The 23,128-nt window shown below is 33.5% G+C and overlaps 1 protein-coding gene across 2 annotated transcripts in view; it reads left to right on the forward strand.

The window, feature by feature from the left end:
• The window catches only part of HAPLN1 (hyaluronan and proteoglycan link protein 1), a 60,871-nt gene extending 45,502 nt beyond the window's left edge, over positions 1-15,369 (forward strand). The window contains exons 3-5 of one of the 2 annotated variants that reach the window (XM_016123167.2): positions 4,700-5,071; positions 9,258-9,560; positions 11,400-15,369. In XM_016123167.2, the coding sequence (XP_015978653.1) occupies positions 4,700-5,071; positions 9,258-9,560; positions 11,400-11,689 (965 nt within the window). In that variant the 3' untranslated portion in view covers positions 11,690-15,369. The remainder of the gene's footprint in view (positions 1-4,699; positions 5,072-9,257; positions 9,561-11,399) is intronic. The other variant, XM_016123157.2, reaches the window with a different exon arrangement.
• Positions 15,370-23,128: the final 7,759 nt, after the last annotated feature.

A 23,128-nucleotide genomic window follows, 5' to 3' on the forward strand; every position in this document is an offset into this window, starting at 1 on the left:
AAGCAAATACAGATATTCATGTCTACTGCCTATAGCGAGCACAGGCTCTAGGCAGCACCAGTCCATTTCAGTCACAGACATTTATCATATGCCAGACACTATGTTGATACTGGAGGAGCAACATGAACAGACATGGAGGAGGGACGCAGAATGAATGTTTTTAGTAGACTATGGGAAGCACAGCAAAACAACAACAACAACAACAACAACAACAACAACAACAGCACACACACACACATACACACAAATCCATCCTGGTTGCTCATCCTCCAGCAGGTTTGGCTGCCCCAAGGAAAGTGACAGCTTCCACAGTGTTAGCCTTACACATCCATACCCACCAAAGTGATAACAGATGTCACAAAAATAAGAAACTATTTTTAAAACCTGTGCAATTTTTTCAAATGACTCATCATAGAGCTGACAATGGAGTGTCTGCCTAACAGTTTGGAGTGTCAGGGAGGAACTAGCTTTCTGTTTGGAGCAATGAAAAATTTTGAAAATACATAGTGGTAGTGGTTGCATAACATTGCGAAAATAATTAATGCCACTGAGTTGTGCATTTAAAAATGGTTAAAATGGCAAATTTTATGTTATGTGTATTTTACTACAATAATAAAATATTCAACCAATGGTGCTAGAGTTTTTTCTTAGGAGGGGACTATTTTTAAGGTCCTTGATTAACACCTTATTTAGCCATATTAAGTATATTCCCCAGTTTTTTCTTTTTGTTTTTACATTTTACTGGTCTAGGAAGTCCAAAAGTCTGTAGGCTACTTTGTCTATACACCAGTGAGAAAGTAACCAAAACTGGTTATTTTGTACAATGCATGATTTAGTTTTAAAAGACAAACTTTGATCCATAGCACCTTCTCTTTTTTCCTGTCACCTCTATTTTTTTCCGGCAAGGAATGCCCTCCTCCAAATAAATAAAAGATCATATTTTTAATAAAACTAAGAATAATAGGTCATAATTCAATACCACATTTCTAAATTATTTTCTGCAACTAATTGTTTTTGTCTTAATGTTTAAAAGGCTTTAGCTAACTTACATAGCAATACAAAGGTCAGTTTTTTGGTCATGCCAGTGCTTTTCATAATTTGGTAAAATTGAATAATGTCCTGGATTTTACAGCAGAATTTGTAAAATAATAACAGGGCCCTGCTGTTTCCCCTGGAGACAACTGTGGTCTCTGAAGGGCATCTAACCTTTCAAGTCACTGTCATTGGCACTCACTAGTAGAAATACAAAATTTCTGTAACTTACAAACTGAACTTCTAAAAAATTCAGACCATCCAAAGTAAGCACATGTACACTGCTTAATTTAATATATTTTTTCAAAAAATAAAAAGGAAAACAAGCAATACTCATGTGATGATCAAGTTTTTTTTTTTTCTTTTTGCATTTTGTTTGCCTGTTGATCAAACAGTTTTGATTTTAACATTAATTTCGAATTGGTCCAGGTTTTTGTAACCGCTGATCAGATTCAACACTTAATCTAGGCAAGACATTGCAAAATTTGTCCTCAGCACTCTTATTTCTCTTCTGTTCTTGGTGCCTGCCCTCTCCTCTCTTCACCTTAATGTGTTTCCTGGTTTATCCCTATCATGACAACTTGCCATAGTGAGCCTGAGAAGAATGTTAAATTAAAATGTTCTCATGACATAGACCTATCACTCAAACAGCTAAGCCCCAGTAGAGCTTGCTACGGAACCCAGAACTCCTGACTCACTGGCCAGTGCTCCTTCCTACGTCTTTCTTGTTCTGCAACAGGCTACTCCCACCATCAATGCTCTACGCTCTATAATCTGCAGTGTCAGTCTTCTAAAAACAAGCAACTACAGCATACATAGTTTTCAAGGCCATGTTGGTGGTTTAGGTTAAAAAACATTAACGGCCCTCAGTCACTCAATATGTTACATGTCGCACATCTTTCTTAGGGTTCTTTGAATTTCAGCCAGGGTCTTCTGGCATCTATTGACTCAACACCCCAGTACCCCCTATCCCCCACAGAAAAATAAGAATGGTAGAAATGTACACATTCTGACAGGCTTGTTAGAAGATTATTTGGGGAAGTCAGTGGATTTTTTGCATCCACTCAGTTCTCAATATTAAAGCGCATAAGTCATCATCTATTCACAATGCTGGAGTTAAAGTAAATAGTACCTAAAAAAATCAGAAGCTTATACTTTTAAAATACTACAACATGATTCACAGTTAACTACAGATAAAAAATTAAAAGTCTCAGTCCTTTGCACAAGAGTCTTAATCTTTGCTTTAACTCTTTAATTTATAAAACACTCAGACCTTGTATTCATTCTGGAACACCTGATGATTGAGCTAAACTATATGATAATTTCCAGGTTATCTATATAGCACAAGTGGCATTTTATACATTTTTTTACTCCACGTGATTCAAAACTACATGTAAGTGAAACTATGGAAGGTTGCCAAAACTATGCTCGGTATCAGGCAGTATCGTGTTTGAGAAATACTGTAAAAAATCTACACAGTAGGAACAATCAAGTGAATGGACACTTACTTTGGGTCAGCCATTATTTTAAGCGCTTTGTGTGCCTATTAAGTCAACTATATATAGTAGATGTTACTACCCCTAACTTGCATATAAGAAAATTGGGACTTAGAAATTATACAACTTACAAGGCTACAGAGCCAGTAAATTAAATAGGTGAGGTTAGAACAAGGTCTCCGTCATATTAAAACCCTCCTAACAACTGCAATACTCTTTGTGATTTGTTTTGATTAAGCCAATATCCTCTCATTTTTTTTTTTATGAGAGTATTGCAGTTGTTAGGAGGGCTTTAATATGATGGAGATGCATTTGGGCATTGATTTTGACTTTGAAAAGCTTAAAAGAATCATGAAGCTTCAACATCTTGTAGCTCTAAACTCAAAGTCAGCATGAGAAGGCCAGCTCCCAAGTGTCCTCCCAAGGGTCTGGGTAGGAGATGTTTGTTCTCGATGGTCCTCTGGCATAACTGAGCAAACTTAGTCATCAGCACCTCTTCCTCTTGCCAGAAAGAAACACTAGAGATATGTAGGTGGAACTCGAATGCAGTCAGTGGGGGATATTGTAGGGGGGAAATTATGTAGGATGCAGTTGGATAGATTTACCTTTCATCTCTTACAATTCTATGGTCATAAATAAGATAAAAAATAACATCTAAAGAAAATGCTTAACAAGATGGATTTGTGATTTGTTTTGATTAAGCCAATATCCTCTCATTTTTTTTACCTATTCAAAGTGGGGCCATTGATGGCTTTGTTAAACTGCTCCGTTTCTAAGGACTGGGACTGACATACATAAAATTCTATTTATTTTTGAATATTACATAATTCTGATTACTATGTGATAAAAATAGAACCAGAGTATCTATTTTTGGACACTTTTCATTTTAAAAATCTGAATCCTATGTATGCTATTAAATAACTAAGTGTTCAGATCTGTCTAGAGGTGAGTGGCTACTCTTCCTGGTGACGTGTGTATCTTAAACAATTCATTCCCAAGGTTTATTCAGCACCTACCAGCTTGAGGCAGGAAGGGCTGCATAATAGGCAGCTTTGGTAGCCTTTGAAAGCTATGTATGGGTGAGAAGGTGTTTGTGTCCAGTAGTTCTTATATCACTTTCTCATTTTTAAACCTTGCACATCCTCAAGAGACCTTGTCAAGGTCAAAAGCACAATGAGCTAACCAGGGGAAACCCCAGAGTAAGCCAAGATCTGAAAATAACAGCTGTCTCTCTAGAGAACAGCAGCCCTGCTGAGTTGGCAAGCTTGGAATACTGCGGTGCTCTCTGGAAGGCAATAAAGACCTTGCAAGAGGGAGGAGAAAAATAAAAGGGCAAGGAAAAGAAAGGTGGAAGCGAAGGATAACTGTTAAATAGGACATAGCAGGAAGCAAAGAGAGAGGGAGTAGGAGGAGATTTAAGGGAAGAAATAACGAATTGGTTCATCAGAAAATAAGTATAACTTTGAATATACTTTTAACATTCAAGTTTTGAGGAATATATTTCAAAATTTGGAATTTTTTAAAGCACTTGCTAAAAATGCCTGATGTTTATAGCCTTTGCGTGAAAATAAAATTCACGTTGATTAAAATGCTCCAGAATGACATTTTTATCATAGGTATATATTGGAATAGAGGTCAGAAATGTGAGGCTATATCTAAGATCTTTGACCAGAACAGTATAATGAAAGTTAATTATGTTGTTTTATGCTTTCTGGTAAATATAACACAGATTTATATCTGAGAGAGCTCACTTAAGAAGAAATTTTCCTACTTTGAAATTTTTTGGTTTAAATTGACGAAAAGTCATGGTTCTCTGTCATTACTCTTGGTCTTGTTTATATTTTTGATATTTAAATGTAAAAAAATATGTAATTTATTATGAAATTGTCGAACTTCAAATGACAGTGGAGTCTTATGTCCAAGATTTCTTAATGATTATAATTCACATACTTCCTTTTTTCAGTAGTTTAAAAGACATGGCTACTTATAAATGGCCTCTAAGGTCTAGAGGTGCCTTTCTATGTGGTTCGAAAGAGATTAATGTCCAACAATGCAGAGAAGCTATCAACCAATGCTACTGTTTGTGAAATGGCCTGTATAGGTAGCATAATTCATTTTATAAAAAAGCCTAGAAGTGTATTAATAGTTCTTTATTATTATTATTATTGTAGAAGAAAATGGTCCCCATCTACTCGTGGAAGCAGAACAAGACAAGGTGTACTCACATAGAGGTGGCAATGTTACACTGCCATGTAAATTTTATCGAGACCCTACAGCATTTGGCTCAGGAACCCACAAAATCCGAATTAAGTGGACCAAGCTAACTTCAGATTACCTCAAAGAAGTGGATGTTTTTGTTTCTATGGGATACCATAAGAAAGGCTACGGAAGCTACCAAGGTAGAGTGTTTCTGAAGGGAGACAGTGAAAACGATGCTTCTTTGGTGATCACAGACCTCACCCTGGAGGATTATGGAAGATATAAGTGTGAGGTGATTGAAGGATTAGAAGATGATGCTATTGTGGTAACATTAGATTTACAAGGTAAGTGTCTATAAATCACGTCAAAATTAGAAATGATAATCATTGCTTTTTTTTTTATGACAAGTAGTGTCTAGTGATGATGTAAGGAACCAAAAGTCCATGTATAGCATGTTTTTCTATTCTTTTTTATTTTCCAGCCTGCCTATCTTTCATATTTGAAATGTACACACAATGGTTATGTGCAAAATTGAAGCTATTTGCAAGTAGGAGAAAAGTGCAGTAGAACTGAATTAATATTCAGAAACTACCTTGTAAAACTTAAATCTCATTGCATGGTTATTGAGAAATTCACATTGTGGGATTTTTGTCATTGTTGTTATACTTCTAAAATTATCCCAGTTTCAAAATAATGGCAAGTTTCGTGAAGAACATCTGCTAACTACAATACATGTAATTGTATTCTATGAAGTGGTTGTGAAAACTTAATTTAACAAAAGTAACCTCCAGGTTTATTTAAATAGTCTTGTAAAGAAACAATTATTTTTAATGGTCTATAGTCTCTTAGACATTGAATACCAAATGGTCAAGGCATCTTGAGGGAAATTGTATTTGTTATATATGTAATACATTTTGGTAGGTTCAAAAACCAAAATATGTAAAAAGCTAAACAATGAAATGTGTCTTTGCCATCCCCTGCCCAAAGCCCACTCTCTCTCAATGTGCCCCGCCAGTAAGAGAACTCCTCTCCGTTAATTTCTCATGTATCTCAAAGCATCTTACATTCATGAATTTCAGTTTCTTTACATTGAACGATGAATTTTGGCTGCATCAATAGAACACTTTTCTTCCTTATGCATATAAATATAGGTGTGCATTTGCTAGAAGCCCCTTTCCCATCCTAGAACAGACTTATGCCTTTGGAAAATATGTGTTTGGTCCACTAGCACATCACTGAATGTTTGACCTGAATCCCATAGAATCCCATCACATGTATGGAAATTTATTAGCTTTATGTATCTAATAAATTACAAGATATCATAAAGTGCATTTTTGTCATCTTTTTATCTCTTTTAGTTGTAGTTCTTGGCTCCTGATTGCATGCCACCTGTTCTTTCAGTTTTTATTGAGTCAAATTATCCATGAACACTAGTTAAAATGAGGCCAAATACATAAAAATATAGTCTGAGAACTTTTAGAAATAGAAAAATATTTCAGATATGTGCATAGCACTGCTAGAAACCATGAGAGGCACTAAGGAAGGTAAACTTATGCTACATGGTCTCTGCCTTTTTATTATTAAAAATATTTACTTTATGGAGTTATTGAAATTTAGTTTTTCTATGTATCATTGTCTGAAAACCTTTCATATATCTAACAAACTGATATTTGCCAACTAAGATAATTACCCTGTGCAATTATAAATCTTAAAGAATTTGTTTTCAAAACACATTTCAACTGACCAAGTACACATCATTTAGTACTATTCTTTTCCATGTGCTGTATCACTCTTATTAATCCCCTTTGTAGTGATGCATACCACTATAGCATTTGGCTCAGGAACTTCATAGAAAAGTAAAGATCTTTTAATTATATCCTGACATATAAGTATAAAATAATTATACTTGGAAAATCACTATATAACCTTCTTTCTCACCTGTGAAAGTTTAACTTCTCTTATTTTTGTAATGCTGGATGAAAGTAATTACAATTGCTTCATAATTCAACTGTAGGAATTGTACGTTTTTCCACAGAGCCAAGATTTCTGTAATAATGCTCTTAGATGTTGAAATTTTAACTAGCTGGAAGAAAATAAGTAAATAAATAAAAGACTAACAAACATGTAGTTCCAGAAATGCCCCCTGCTTGTTAGAAACATCTGATTGTTGAAATGTGCACAATACAATGAAGCTTTTAAAACTTTGGCTAAGGCATAAAAATTGACCTTAATGTACTTGGAATATGTTCTTGCTGGCATCATCAAACATTAATTAAAATTTATGTAAATCTTCAAGTTAATATAACAATAAGTTGACTATTCTTATAATTGAGAAACTATTTTAATATAAGGTTTCACTTTGACTTTAAGAGATGGTTGCATGAAATTATGTTAAATTTGAAAGGAACTCAAATAAAAATATATAACCCTAAATTTGGAACTGAATCAATCATATTTCAGTAGCATTCAATAGTTAATCAAGGACAAATTACTAAAGAAAATATTTTTCTAATGCTCATGAGAGTTCATCAGCTATACTAGAGTGAATTTAAACCTGAAAAATTGTCTTGGCCTTTAAAATGATTATAAATTAAAATATTTTATATCCTCCACTGTTACTCTTTTGAGTCATTTGGGAAATGGAATTCAACCCAAATGGTTTCTTTCTCTCTCCACATTGAGATACTTGAGGTCTAGCTGCCAAGGAAATCTCTACTGGATAAATTAAATATTTTTCTTTTCAGCGACATTCCTGGGGTTTCTGAGTAAAGAGGATGAAGACACAAGGGAACAGGGTGAATGGTAACAGCTCCTTCCCAGCACCGGCTGGGTTATTAGCTGGATGCCTGGGCAGTTTTTAGGTAGAGCCATCTCCAGCCTTCCTTGCTATCATCACTGCAGGGGGCAGTGGCAACCCAGAGAGTCCTTTCTTCCTTCCTTTTGGCTCTGACTCAGCTTACAGATCCCTTAGCCAAGAACCTGAGAAAGCAGGATGAGATCAGGAAACCTTCCTGGATCTCTGCCTGTGGTGCACAGTGCCAGCTGGACTGCCCTAGAAGGACCAACATGTCCTACAGAGGCCTTCAGTGGACCACGACTTGATTTAGGCTATTGAAATTTCTTTTTGTAGAGTCTTCCAGGACAACTTATAAAAGAAAACATTTCCTGTGTACTGGTTATACTATTAGTGAATTGTACATTCATCTTAAAAGAGGGTCTGCAATCTCATAAAAATAGCACATGTGCTATAATTCACCAAATTACTGTGTCAGTGGGACAATTTTTTATATTGCACATGTTATAATATTATTTCTAATTATATTTAAAAACTCTAAGGCAATAATCAATCTAAATAAATTGTCTTTTAGCAACTAGGAGGGACATTGTGATAGAGTTGTCCCTCTTAAAGTCTGGCAAGTGGTACACCTTTGCTTATGTAATCCTTATCCTTTAGAGAAATTGTGCAGAGTTGTGAGACAACTCAATCACCTCTCATGATTATTTGACTAAAAAGGATGCTTTTGGAAAACCATTCATCTCCCTGGGCAAAGTCAAGTACCAAGTCACACAGTTTGCTTTTGCAAAGGGTTTTGCCCTTTAAAATATTTAATTCTTCAGCATTAACTTAATCAATATGTGTCTATTATGTACATAACTTGTAGAGGACACGCTTTGGGAATTTTTTTTTCTATTTGTAATAAAAACGTTTTTAAAAATTTAGTTTTGATTTGTAATATATAAATATAAAAGCTGAAAAACAGTAATGGAAATATTTTTAAATAAAAGCCCTTATTTTAGTTGTACTGTTTGACAACAGAAAATAAAAAAGATTAGGGGCTACAGTAAAAATTTAAACATGAGAGCCCCAATGTGCCTCACTGTAAAGGATTATCTTATTAATATGAAATAAGACTGCTTAATTCAGTTTTTGTTAGATATGCAAAGGAATTCACTTTTGAGTTTCTCCAAATCAGAAGCCTCCTGAGTGAAAATTATTTATCTCCAAGTTTTTAGCAGCACATATAAAAGGAGGTATAAATATATACACACATTTGAATGTAAGATATTTTTATACATTTAAAAGAACACTTTTTCTCTCAGCATTTTTTCTGCATCCTCTACCACTATTTATATTCAACAATTACTTTTTTCCATTTGAAAGGGGCTTAGTATGAATCCATTTTAGGGTTAATAACCAGTGGCAGGTGATACATTCTCAAGGAGGGCTATTTGGAAAACATAATCTGCAGATGAATAGTTTCAGAAAGGAGAAATTTTAAGGCCTGAGTTGAACTCTTAGCAAAAGAGGTAAATCATTGAAGTTATCAAACCACATATCTAATTGTGAGATGTTCAGAGCCAGAGGCTGTTTGAAGGGGAAAGGCACTATGAGAAACAGTTGCAAGTTGATCAAAAACTACTACTACATATGATGGAGATTCTATTATGTTTTTTCACCAGCCAAATGGGATTCACTCATACTTGTTACTTTTTGTGCCACTGATGACCCATGCTTTCTCCCTTGAACAGGTGTGGTATTCCCTTACTTTCCACGACTGGGGCGCTACAACCTCAACTTTCATGAGGCCCAGCAGGCTTGTCTGGAACAGGATGCTGTGGTTGCCTCCTTTGACCAGCTGTATGATGCCTGGCGAGGTGGACTGGACTGGTGCAACGCTGGCTGGCTCAGCGATGGCTCTGTGCAATACCCCATCACCAAGCCGAGAGAGCCCTGCGGAGGCCAGAACACAGTGCCCGGTGTCAGGAACTACGGGTTTTGGGATAAAGCTAAAAGCAGATATGATGTGTTCTGTTTTACATCCAACTTCAATGGTAGGATATTAACTGTACTGCCCTCTTTCCTATATCAGAGACCAGTACCTACTAGGATACTTCACTTGACTTAATCTTAAAATTAATCACTTAATCTTATCTACAAGAGGAAAGGAGAGGTGGGGAAGGGAAGGAAAGGAAAAGGAAAAAAGATTTAAGTAGTAGCTCCAGTTTGAAGAGATGTAAAAAGTTCTTTAATGTCATCTTTTTTTTTTAAATTCACAAAAGTCAAGCAAAGGTGCTTATTTCCACTATTGCTAGATTTTATTGCATTCAATTGTTATTATGAAATAGTTTAAACTGTGATATTGTCTGGGGTTTGTCAATGACTGATTTGTTTTATTCAACATGACTCCCCACACTACCTTCCTCCATCAAGAACTAGCCACATAATTTGTGGGGCCCAAGCGATGAAGTGAAAATGTAGGCTCCTTGTTCACAAATTATTGAGGATTTTAAGATGGTAATAACAGGGCATTCAAATAATTATGGGGCCCTGTGTAACTGCCCAGGTCACACATCCATGAAACAAACCCTGGCCCCATCATTTTATATTTTAGTTCCCTGGTGACATGCTTTGGAAAAAATAGCAAGGGATCAGGGATCAACAAACTTTCTGTAAAGGTCTATATAAATATTTTTGGCTTTGTGGGTCATATTGTCTTGTTTGCAACTACTAAATCCATCTAACTTTGTAGGTAGTAACACAAAAGCAGCCACAGATGTTATTAAATGGATGGGTGTGGCTATGTTCTAATAAAACTTTGACTGATGTGCTGTAGTTTGCCTACCCCTGGTATAGGCGATAGAATTCACCTACTAGCTAATGCTTTGATGGCTTCTACCCTTTCTCTAAATCACATCATCTTAGTCTAGAAAGAACTGGCAAGCATTAATTTGTACTTGGATAATCTATAGTAAATGAGGCACAAGGAGATATCACATCATAATGTGTAATCAGATAAGAGAGTGATTATATTCTACCAGAAACTTAAAGTCTGAGAAAATCTTCAGGTATTGTGTATCACTTCAGTCAGCTGATGTCATGTTTTATACATTTTATGCATATATAATGTATATTGGAGGAATCTCAGTAATTAACAGTGTTTAAGAAGTGATCCAGACTAATTTGCTTTCTTACGAAATAAAAAAAAAAAAACTGTTAGCTATCAGGGCACCCACAGAGGGAAGTTGGAAAAAATAAATAAATTCATCTTCTTTGCTAGTGAGTGAACAGACTAAGTTCACATTCTGAGCCCGTATTATTTATGGCAAGTGACTTCCTGTATTTTTTTTTTTTGCGTTTTCATACTGTAGTCTTTGAATAAGAATAATGTCTTATTGATACCTGTAATGAAAAGGACTTGAAGGCTTTTGATATTTTTTAAATGGACTTTTTATGTCAGGAATGTTTTTTGATCTTTTCACATTCAAATTTTGCCTCTCCAGAAACTTGTACTGGGGTTCAGTCTTGCTACAGCTAGAATTTAAATAGCTCTTGCTTTTAACATGGAATTCTGTCTTCTCTGGTGCCATAGAAGGGCCCTTTTAGTCACTAATTAGCTAACAGAAACTGCATCTGTTATTTCTCTTCTCTTTTTTAAAGCTATAAAAGGGCATGTCTGAACACGTATTAAGGGGAAAAGAAAAAAAAAAACTAATTTAATGAAAAGTGATCCAGAGCACCATATTTAATTCAGGATCCTATGTTCCAAAAGCCTTACGGACATTGTTCTATATCCCACTTCATTGAGAAACATTTCCATTTTGGGGCTCCTTCCACCCCTGTGTGCCTCATTGGCAGGCAGTCGCACTGACGCTCCCTCCTTCTCTCTGCAGGCCGTTTTTACTACCTGATCCACCACACCAAGCTGACTTATGATGAAGCAGTGCAAGCTTGTATCGATGATGGTGCTCAGATTGCGAAAGTGGGCCAGATATTTGCTGCCTGGAAACTTCTGGGATATGACCGCTGCGATGCGGGCTGGTTGGAGGACGGCAGTGTCCGCTACCCTATCTCTAGGCCAAGAAAGCGCTGCAGTCCTACTGAGGCTGCGGTGCGCTTCGTGGGTTTCCCAGATAAAAAATATAAGCTGTATGGTGTCTACTGCTTCAGAGCATACAACTGAGCGTGCCCCTTACAGCACGTCAGGTTTAAAGTCGTTAAGAACATGTGAAAGGTTTTTTTTTTCAATATGAACTCATGCAAGTTACCAAAACTGTGATAACCCTTTTTTACTTACTGTAAAGAATCATTTTCATAAAGATCAATTCATTAATTTGTTTTTGTAAAGCTATCATTCAATATATATTATAAATTAATATAATTTTAAGGGAAGTGATACATAAGGAGGCTTTAGAGCCAAACTGTTTATGCTACATTATCCCAATGAAGTATCCTTTCATAAACGGGGCATGCAATAGCTTGAGGATTGCTAGGATTAAATTAAGGGAAGTAAAGCTACTCAGAGCAGCAGCTTCTACAAGCACAAATTTTACACATTTGTACAATTTTGAAATGCACTACAATAAATAAATTAGAGCAACAGATTTGAAATACAGGCTTCTTTACAAAAATGGAGATTCTGAGGTATTAAACAGAACTCAGTTTCACACGGGAATAATCTACACTTTTCTAAAAGTTAATATTTCAAGTCTCCAATACAATATTTTACTCTTTAAAGTCCTGCTTTTTTGACCAAAAATAAAATAAAATAAAACAAAATAAAATAATATGGACTCCAATGCATAGTAACAAGCACAGTAAAAACTCCTTAATAACCCCATTTGTATAAAGTATTAAAGTTAAATAAGCAGATAATATTTAACCAATGAGAGACTCCTACCTTCTTCTAATTAAAATTACACATGTCTAAGAAGAATTGTTTTATCTTTTGAGTAGCTTTACTGAGTTATATTTAAATTCTAAGGGCCATTTGCTAAGCAGCATTTAGCATCTACTCAGGGCAGTTATATAGATAAACTGCTGGACAGAAAAATTGTAAAATTTAGCAGCTTGGTTTTATGTTAACCTATGAAATATTATTGTCCTATAAAAATAACTTTAAACTATTTAATAATTTCTTATTTACATCACATTAAAAAATTCAAATCATAAAAGGAATGAATAACTACATACTTGCCTAACCAAGAAATAAGAACCCAGCTTTTAAAATTCTTATTTTTCCTATTTGTATATACATTAGAAAGCCCAACTGGTGCCTGTGTTTGGGGAAAAAGTTAACAAAGTAGTTCTTAATCTTCTTCCACATAGAAAATGTGGTCAGTGATGTTACTTTCTTTACTGGTCATTAGGCATAAATGAAACACTGAAGCTGTCATCAAAGTGTTTACATTAAAATCTTCAGGGTTATAAGTTAAAAGGTAGTGCCAGCTTCAGAAAAACAACTTTCCACATTAGCAACTCCAATCTTAAATAAAGCTCTGTTTTCCTATATTTTTATGATTGTTGAGACCCCACAGGGACCAATATTTGTATTCAAATTATACTTCATGGTTTCCCATTGTTTCACAATAAGTTCTAATAAATGGGATTTAGTATAATAATCCAAGTATGATGCAGCTGGTATACTTTCATGAATGTTTTTGTGTAGATTTTCCTCCCATGAACATGAGTAAATAAATCTGTTTCCTGAATTGATTGTGGTTGCATTTAAAGCTCTGTAATAATTCTAATAAATTTACTTTCCAAATGTAGAGTTACATGTGTGAAAGGTATAGAACAATTGGAAGTCCATGAAACCATAAGTATATTCGTACATTATCTAAACAAAATATCATAAATAAAAGTAGATCACTTTTATCAAAAGCATATCTGGAAATTTTCAGATGCTTTATTATTAAAAGATGACAATGTATGCATGTTCATTTTTATATTAGGTTGGATATACAAATTGTACAAAAATATAAATCCAAAGAGATTGTGAGGTTTAACTCAAACACTGCTGATACAAATAGAACTCAAACTTTTAAATTAAAAATACCTGAATGGTCTAGAATAGGATGAATATATTATTTTCTAAAGAGGGGACTATCTCCAAAAGACTGACTCTAACGCATCTCAAAAATGGGGATTTGCTCACTGGAGGAAGCCTATACTTGAACAATTATTACCCACGTTACAAGAATTTTATTGGAAATGAAAGTAGGAACAAATTTCTTTTGAAGTAGATAGATAATTTTTTGTTAATGCTGCAAAATTCTACCTGTATAATGTTAACTATAGTAGCATTTCTTAACTTTTGAATACTTACTAGTATAGGAACTGGTGCTGATCAAAAACTCTGGATTGACTGTTAGGTGATTAAATTCTATGCTGATTGCACACCATATTTCCATGCTTGTAAAAAAAAAAAAAAAAAAAAAAAGAAGAAGAAGAAGAAGAAAAGAAAAGAAAAAGAAAAAGAAAAAAAGGTTAAATGATGAATACTGCCAGGCAGAATTTTTATCTTCGAACTGTCCCTAAAGGATGAGAATCTGCTTTCCTCTTTGGAATTCTACTTGCATAAGTTGTAGTGTTTTGGGTTTTTTATAATGTTGTTATTTTGCCATTTTCTCACCAAATGTCTTTCTTTTTTCCTACTTCATTTCCCAAAATATCTCACTGAGAATGTTGGAAAATAAAAGGTTATCCTAATACAATTCCTAACAGAAAGTTCACACAATACTAATTCAGAAATCACTCAGACATGGATTCCAATAGTATCAGAGCTAAAATGGGATAAAATGGGACTCTGGGTTAGGAAATCTTGTTTTGATCATTTTGTCCATAATTAATACTTGTGGCTCATAAGGAACAAATTTTATCTGCAAGTTTCACTGAGATGCTTACATTTGAAAACCCAAATAATAAGAAGAAATGATTCACATAAAAAGACAGTAAGAATGGAAACAAGTTAATCACATTAACACTGGAAGCCATCTTTTAATGACTGCTGCCATATTTTATCAGTAATTTTTAGTCAAATATGGTATTTGTAAATTTAAACCTTCTCTCATAGAAAGGGGGCCGGTACCTGTTAATGTTTTATTTTATGCAATAATATAGTCGCTTATTATTTTGGCAATTAGAATTATACTCAAAGGAGATTCCAATTTGGTTGCTGGCAGCCATACTGGGTTTCTTGATTTCAGTGCTCCAAAGACTATGGTGGTCTCGTGATGTAGCCGACCACTAGGACGAGAGGATTAAAAAAGAATAACTATCAGTTTTCGGCATGGAATGCATCAAGAATGATCAATGGATAACTGACAGTTCTGTTGAAAAGTTAACTGTATCATAGCTCACGACTGCCAGAGCAGCAATGATGTACAACAAAAGAAATAAAACAGACAAAAAGTCATTAAGGCTCCTGATTGCAAGAAAATCAGTGTTTAAAGGCATTTACTACCAACTGAGTACAAATCAGGAAAAGAAGCAATCTGTATTTCCAAAAAAAAAAAAAAAAAATTGTTTTCATTTTCTGTAAGATATAATGAACTGGTAAACATTAAAAGTCAATTTTGTGTTACTGCAGTATCTTTTGATTCTTCTGAGTTGTATAATCTTAGCTATTATTCTTTGTATCAAACTCTATAAATACATCGTTTCAAGAAAAGACATCCAGCCCATTCTTGTTCTGATACATTTGAGTTCAAATTGTAAACATAGCCATTTTTATTTCCTGGGATTTTTGCAAAGTTAAGGGATATCTATTGTTTTGCTAAATTAGCAATATTACTATGCCAAATCTATTGGCTTTTTTAACTTTTTCTATGATTCAAAGCATTTATTTTACTCATTAGGTTAATGATCCCCAAAATCTGTGATGTCATTAATAAGATTAAAATACTTGAGATATTTTATGACTTCCATTGTTAGTACTGAATTAAAAGAATTTTTATTTTCATAATAAGATCCTATAACACTCCTATAACAAGGAACATATTTTTCAATATTTCCACCCTTCCCTGAACTTTCAATGTGGAAAATAGTTTCTGTATTTTGTTAGTGTACAGAATGGATTCTTAGATACAATGACTTGAACACAAATACACCCTAAACAGTTTGAGTCATCGACATTTAAATAGAAAAATGCATTTAAATTTGTCCCATACTTATTTATAATACATTGAACAACCTGGAATAAAAAAAAAGTTCAAGGGTAGCATGAAATTAAAGTTTCATCTTTTAGTGTTTAAATGCTCATAAAGGGTATCATCTTTATTTTACCTTTGAATTTCATGTATTACTATAACCTAATCGTAAAACCTGCTTGGTACTAACCTTTGAATTGTTCTATGGAGTTTCATAATTCTTAATTAAAAACAAATTAAATTGTTGAGATGTGATGTTCTTAGTTCCAATCAAGTGATTATTCTTGAATAAAATGGCCCCTGTTCAGGATGGTCAGATATGCAGGGAGAGTAATAAAAGCTAAGGATTATTGGGGAATATGAAGAAAATAACGTGAACTAAGAAGAAACTGACACTAAAAGTATAAGAAAAATATTTCTTTCCTTAGCTCAATTTTTTGTGCCCCTCCATTTAGGATTATTTTGAGGCGTAGCTTAAGATGCCTCTGTAGTCTTTGCTTCTCAGTTGGTAATATATCAGGAAACTGACAGCAGGCTACATATCCTAGTCTTAGGGAGGAAATCCACTGCACAGATTTATTTATTTTTTCCCCACAAAGAAGTAAACAAAGCTTATTTATTTTCTCTATATTTCTTTCAGGCCAATAAAGTTTTGTCATTTTTATAGCCACTCATCATCTGAAACAACTTGGGTCAGCCCACGGGGTGATTCCATGTCTTTCTTGAAATAAACCAATTTTCCTTCTCAAATTATCTCTGTCCACTGGGGCTGTTCAGCATCACCCGCCTCAGCTATTAAGAGGTGGCTCTTTAATTTATTTGGTAGCTGACTGCAGTCTGAGCTTCATTTATTCTAGGGAATCTTCCCCAGGTGGAGAGAAAGCTCAGATTCTCCATTATCTAACAATTAAACTTGGTTTTATCAACAAATGTAAGAAGATTCTTAGATGGTGATGGAATTTCAAGAATATTTTATTTCCATATTTTTCTTTTTACTTTTCTTTCCTTTTTTTCTTTTCTTTTCTTTTTTTATTTTTATTTTTTTTCAGGCAAGGCAACCTCATAGATTGCAATAAGAACCTTGTCAGTTTACAATCCCTCTTTTTCTTTTTTCTTTTTTTTTTTTTAAGCCTACAGCATCTGGTCTTCCTAGGTGGTCTCCCATCCAGATACTAACCAGGCCCGACGCTGCTTAGCTTCTGAGATCAGACGAGATTGGGCTTGTTCAGTATAGCATGGCCTTAGACCCATATTTTTCTTTCTAAGGAAGGGGTTCAATTGCCAGCTTTTTATCCTGCTTGAAATATCTGTTTTTGTTTTGTTTTTTCCCTTTCTCTCACTGATTTTCATCAATGAAAATTCTATTTTCCAAAATTCATATGTATTTGTAGAAGGCAGATAAAACAATTTCGAGTTTTAGAGTCTTCGAAAAGTCCCTCTTTAAAGATGCTGAGAATCTCACATGTGAATCTAAAACAGAGCAGCAGAACCACTCATTTATTATTCTGATGAATAAACATACTTGTGTGTAATGATTGCTGTGAGCCCAGGGAAAAGATAAATAAAGTCTTTGGGGTTCTTCCTGTGCTCCAGTCTGCCAAATTGAACATCTTTGTTCTATGGGAAGATATTAATCCTATGATGAAACCCAAACTTCAAATGGCTGAGAAGAGAATTTTGCGGTTCTAGTACAAATGTGTTTTTTAAAAAACTAGTCTTTAATATCAATATACATGAAAGTTCAGTAATCCGTTAAAGCAGCTGTACGCAGCATATTGAAATCACCTTGAGAAATTTAGAAAAACAGTGAGGTCAGGGTCTGTCCCCAACAGATTATGGTCAAGGGTACAGCCTGAACACAAGGAGTTTTTAAACCTCCTCCAAGCCCTAGTTAATTATAATATACAGCCATGTTTGAGAATCAGTTGTCTCAGTTGGAGAAAAAATAAAAATCATTCGATTGATATATAATTAAATTGATAGTCATAGCATATGATTAAAAATAATTTTAAAATAGTATAATTGATGTGAATTTGATAGAACTTAGAATGTTCTTCAAATGTAAATATTTATTTGATTTAGTCTTTAATTCCAGTGATAATTCTCATTATATTAGTAAATGTATATCTAATAAGCTATATACCTGCTTGCTTGTCTCATTATTGTCATTTCTGTAAAAATGACATTAAATTATTTATATATTATCCTGACAGCAAACATTTTGCCATCTAAAATATTGAAATTCAAAGGCTATCACAATAACTGTGTAAACGTTTTGGGGATAAGAATTCAAGTTTCACATTGAAGTTAATAATTTCTGAGGTGCCAGTTATAGCTTGGAAAAAATAAACCTATGTCCATTGTAAGCTTTGCATTACAAAAACGGACCTTCAGACAAAAAAATAAATAAAATAAAATAAAGAGCCAACACAGTGCTGGCAAAATAGGAAAGAGGACTGGGGAAGCAAGGGTGGGGAGGAGACAAAGAGAAAGATAGAAAAGGGAGGAGAGAAGAGAAAAAAAATTCTACCTTTGTCCTAAGTAAGGATATATGATTCGATGGAATCAGTTCACCAAGTACCAGAGAAAACTGTCTACTTTCTAAAACTCTAAGTAACAGGAAAAATCTGAAATAAACAATCTAAGCTTACACCTAAAAAAATAGAAAAACAAATGAAATTTAAAGTGAGAAGAAAGGAAATAATAAAGAACAGAAAGGAAATTAATAAATAATATTTTTTAAAAATCCAAAATATCAATGAAACTAAGAGCTCGTTCTTTGGAATGATAAAGAAAATTGATAAACCTTTAAACAAACTCATTTAAAAAAAACAGGGAGAGTACCCAAATAAATAAAATCAGAAATGAAACATCACTGACAACTGACAGCACAGAAATACAAAGAATTGTAAGAAAATACTACAAACAATTATATGTAGCAAATTGGATAATCTGAAGAAATTGATAAATTCTTAGAAACATACAATCTTCCAAGACCAAATCAAAAAGAAACAGAAAATCTGAACAGACTGATTACTACTAATGAAACATAATCAATAATCAAAAAATTCCCAATGAACAACAGTCCTGGACCAGATAATTTTACAATTGAATTTTAGCAGATGTTCAAAGAATTAACATCTATCCTTCTCAAACTCTTCCAAAAAATTCTAGAGGATGTAAGCTTCCCTAATTCTTTGTACAAGGCCACCATTAACATGATTCCAAAACAAAGACATTACAAAAAGAGAAAACTGTCAATATCCCTGATGAACATAGATGCAAAAATCTTCAACAAACTACCAGCAAACCAAATTTAACAATATATTTAAAAGATCATACACTATGATCAAGTGGGATTTATTGCTGGGATGCAAGTTCACTTCAATATTTGCAAATTAATTAATATGATACATCACATAAACGAAACAAAGGATAACATATGATCATATCTATAGATACAGAAAAAAATGTTTAACAAATTTCATCATCCATTTATGATAAAAACTTCCAGCAAAATGGGACTTGGAGAAATTTACTTCAACATAATAAAGGCCATACATGACAGACATACAGCTAACATCATACTCAACAGGAAAAAGCAAAAAGCATTTTCTTTACAATCAGGAACAAGACAAGGCTATCCACTTTCGCTATCTTTATTCAACATAGTATTGGAAGTTCTAGTCACAATGATCAGACAAGAAAAAGAAATAAAAGGCATCCAAATTGGAAAGGAAGAAGTAAAAGTGTCATTATTTGCAGATGACATGATACTATATATACAGAATCCTAAATATTCTACCAAAAAACTATTAAAAGTGATAAATGAACTCAGTAAAGTAATATATAAAATTAATAGTCAAAAATTGATTACATTTTTATATCAATGATGAATTATAAGAAAAAGGAATTTAAAAACAATTTAATTTATAATTGCATCAAAAATAAATTTAAAAAATACCTAGGAATAAATTTAACCAAAGAGATTAAATCACCTGTACTCAGAAAATTTTAAGACCTTGAAAAAGAAAGAAATTGAAGAAGATATAAATAAATGGAAGCATATACCAATATATCATGTTCATGGATAGATGCAATAAACATTGTTAAAATGGCCACAGTACCTAAAGCAATCTGTAGATTCAATGTTATTCCTATCAAAATACCAATGGCATTTTTTTTACAAGACTAGAATAAATAATCCTAAAATTTATATGAAACCACAAAGGTCTTCAAATAGCCACAGAAATCTTGAGAAAGAAAAACAAAGTTGGAGGTATCAAACCACCTGATATCAAACTATACTACATGGCTATAGTAATCAAAGCAGCACAGTACTGGCATAAAAACAGACACCTAGATCAATGGAACAGAATAGAGAGCCCAGAAATAAGCCCACAAATAAGCCCACATCTAAATGGTCATTTAATCTATGATAAAAGAGGCAAGAATATACACTGGGGTAAAGACAGTCTTTTCAATAAATGATCTTAGGAAAACTGAACAGATAGATGCGAAAAAAAATGATATTGGGAAAACTAGACAGATATGCGCAAAAAAATGAAACTGGACCACATTCCTACACCATATACAAGAATAAATTCAAAATTGGTTAAAGACTTTAATGTAAGACCCCAAACCATAAAACTCCCAGAAGAAAACATAGGCCGTAATCTCTCTGACGTGGCTCCAAGTAATATATATATAAAGAGAGAGATGTATCTATTCAGACAATGGAAACAAAAGAAAAAATAAACAAATGGCATTACATCAAATTAAAAACTATTTGCACAGTGAAGGAAACTACCAACAAAACAAAAAACAATCTACTGAATGGAAGAAGATATTTTTCAATGGTACACTGATAAGGGGTTAATATCAAACAGGTTTAAAGAACTCATACAGCTCAACATCCAAAGAAACAAATAATTCAATTTAAAAATGGGCAGAGGACCTGACTAGACATTTCTCCAAAGAGGACATGCAGACAGCCAATAGACATATGAAAAGTTGCTCACCGTCACTAATCATTAGAGAAATGCAAATTGAAACCACAATGAGACATCACCTCACACCTGTCAGAATGGCTATCATCAATAAATCAAAAAACAAGTGTTGGTGAGGATGTGGAGAAAAGAGAATCCTTGTGTGTTGCTGGTGGGATTATAAATTGGTGCAGTCACTATGGAAAACAGCATGGAGTTTCCTCAGAAAATTAAAAATAGAACTACTTTATGAACCAGCAATTCTAATCCAAAACATGAATCTAAAAAGATACATGCACCCTTATGTTCATTGCAGCATTATATATAATAGCCAAAGTATGGAAGCAACCTATGTTCCCATCAATTGTTAATTATAAATAAAGAAGAGGTGGTACATATATACAATAGAATATTACTCAGCCATAAAAAAGAATGAAATTTGACCATTTGTGACAACATGGAGGGTATTTGTTAAGTGATAGGTCAGACAGAGGAAGAAAAATACCATATGATTTCACTTATATGTGGAATCTAAAGAACAAAATTAATGAACAAATGAACAGATACAGACTCACAGATACAGAGAATAAACTGATGGCTGCCAGATGGGAGGAGGGTTGGAGAACTTGGTGAAAAAGGTGAAGATACTAAGAAGTACAAATTGGTAGTAGCAAAATAGTAATGGGGGTGTAAAGTACAGGATAAAGAATATAGTCAATAATATATAAATTATATGGTGTCAGGTGGGTTATAAGCTATATGAACTTCTAACCACCATGCTGCACACCTGAAACTAATATAAAATAATATTGAGTGTTAACTGTAACTGAAAAAATTAATAATAATAATAATAACTTTAAGTATATATGTTCAAATATATAAATATTGCTGATTTCTAAAAGTGTATTTATTTTATGGTATCATATTTATGAAACATGCATACCTTATTACTTATCACTAATTCACTCATTAAATAAAAGACATTGGGCTCTTGATAATCTGAAGACATCATTAAATATAGTTTAAGACAACAGACACTAGAACCAAGGTGTCAAAGTTTAAATCTAGCTCTGCCACATACTATTTCTGGACAAATTACATAACATTTTTTGACCTTGGGTTCCCCATCTAACAGTAGAGCTGTTAATATTAATGATGTCATTAATGCTTGTCTCATTAGGATATAAAATTTGAATGAGTTAATATACTTTGGTAATACCTAACATACTATACCACACTGTGCTAAATATTTTACATAAACAATTTACTTAATCCACTTAATCTTGTAATATAGGTACTATTACCTACATTTTTTAAATGAGGAAACAAGGGCCCAGAGAGGTTAAATGACCTGCCCAAAATCACATAGTTCCTTGTCAATAGCAAAGTGAGGGTTTAAATCAAGAAATGGTTCAGGGAGTCGTCCTCTTAACCACTGCACCATACTTAACCTCATGGGAAATGATGAAACAGCTCCTAGTACATAGTAAGCACTCTATAAGTATTAGCTCTTATTATATTACAATCTATACATAGATCCACAAGTCAAATAGACAAATAGGCCTCACCTGAAAGAAAAGGGATCATAGTACCAACATTATAAGTTTTTTTCTCCTAATTAAATGAGATTACTTGAAGATAGAAAGTTCATTATCATTCATCATTACATACTACCTTAAATATCACATTATTTTGTTCATTTTGTTACAGTGTAAATCTTTACCATGTAATTAAAATTTTCATTTGCATATATTCTTGGTCGTTAAGCTAAATTATACGTTTACAAAAGCATGGATTATCAATGTTATTTTAATAATTCTCCACTCTCACCTCAAAGGCTAGCATAGTACTATAGATGTAGTTTGAAAATTAATAACTTTTTTTAACATAAATTAACAAACATTTATAGTAAAAATACTAGAAAATGTAGTTAAGAACAAAAAGGAAATAAAAACCATTTATAATCTAAATACTTGGGGGGGACAGTTTAATTTTGTTTAATAATATTATATTTTCCATTATGTATGTGAATGGGTCATAGTTTTCAATAAGAATTAGATCAGCATTATAGATTTTAATTAAACATTTGCTAAATAAACTAATTGATTAATCAACTCTAAATAATAAATCATGTCACTAATAAAACTATAGGTGGTTTTCTCAATAGACTGTGGGTTTGATATAGCTATCTGAGTCCACTGCAACTCACCCTGACGTAAGCAAAAGACATGAACAATACAATTCAATAATAACTTGGCTTGAAGTGTCCCTTACTACCTTTTAGCTTAATTCTATGGCTCCCACAGGGAACACAGAGGCCAATGGTCTGGCATTGGTAGAGGGGCTAGGACTTGCCCCTTCTTTCTCTAACTTTAGATACTCAAAAGAAAGACTGGAGGCTAAAGACATAGAAGTTTCCTATTAGAATACTTTCTTGCAAAAGAAAAAATAAAGTTCTACTTTGTACCCTCTCTACTGGAAAGA

Source organism: Rousettus aegyptiacus, unplaced genomic scaffold (assembly GCF_014176215.1).
Source record: "Rousettus aegyptiacus isolate mRouAeg1 unplaced genomic scaffold, mRouAeg1.p scaffold_m13_p_8, whole genome shotgun sequence".
In the NCBI taxonomy this organism is placed as follows: Eukaryota; Metazoa; Chordata; class Mammalia; order Chiroptera; family Pteropodidae; genus Rousettus; species Rousettus aegyptiacus.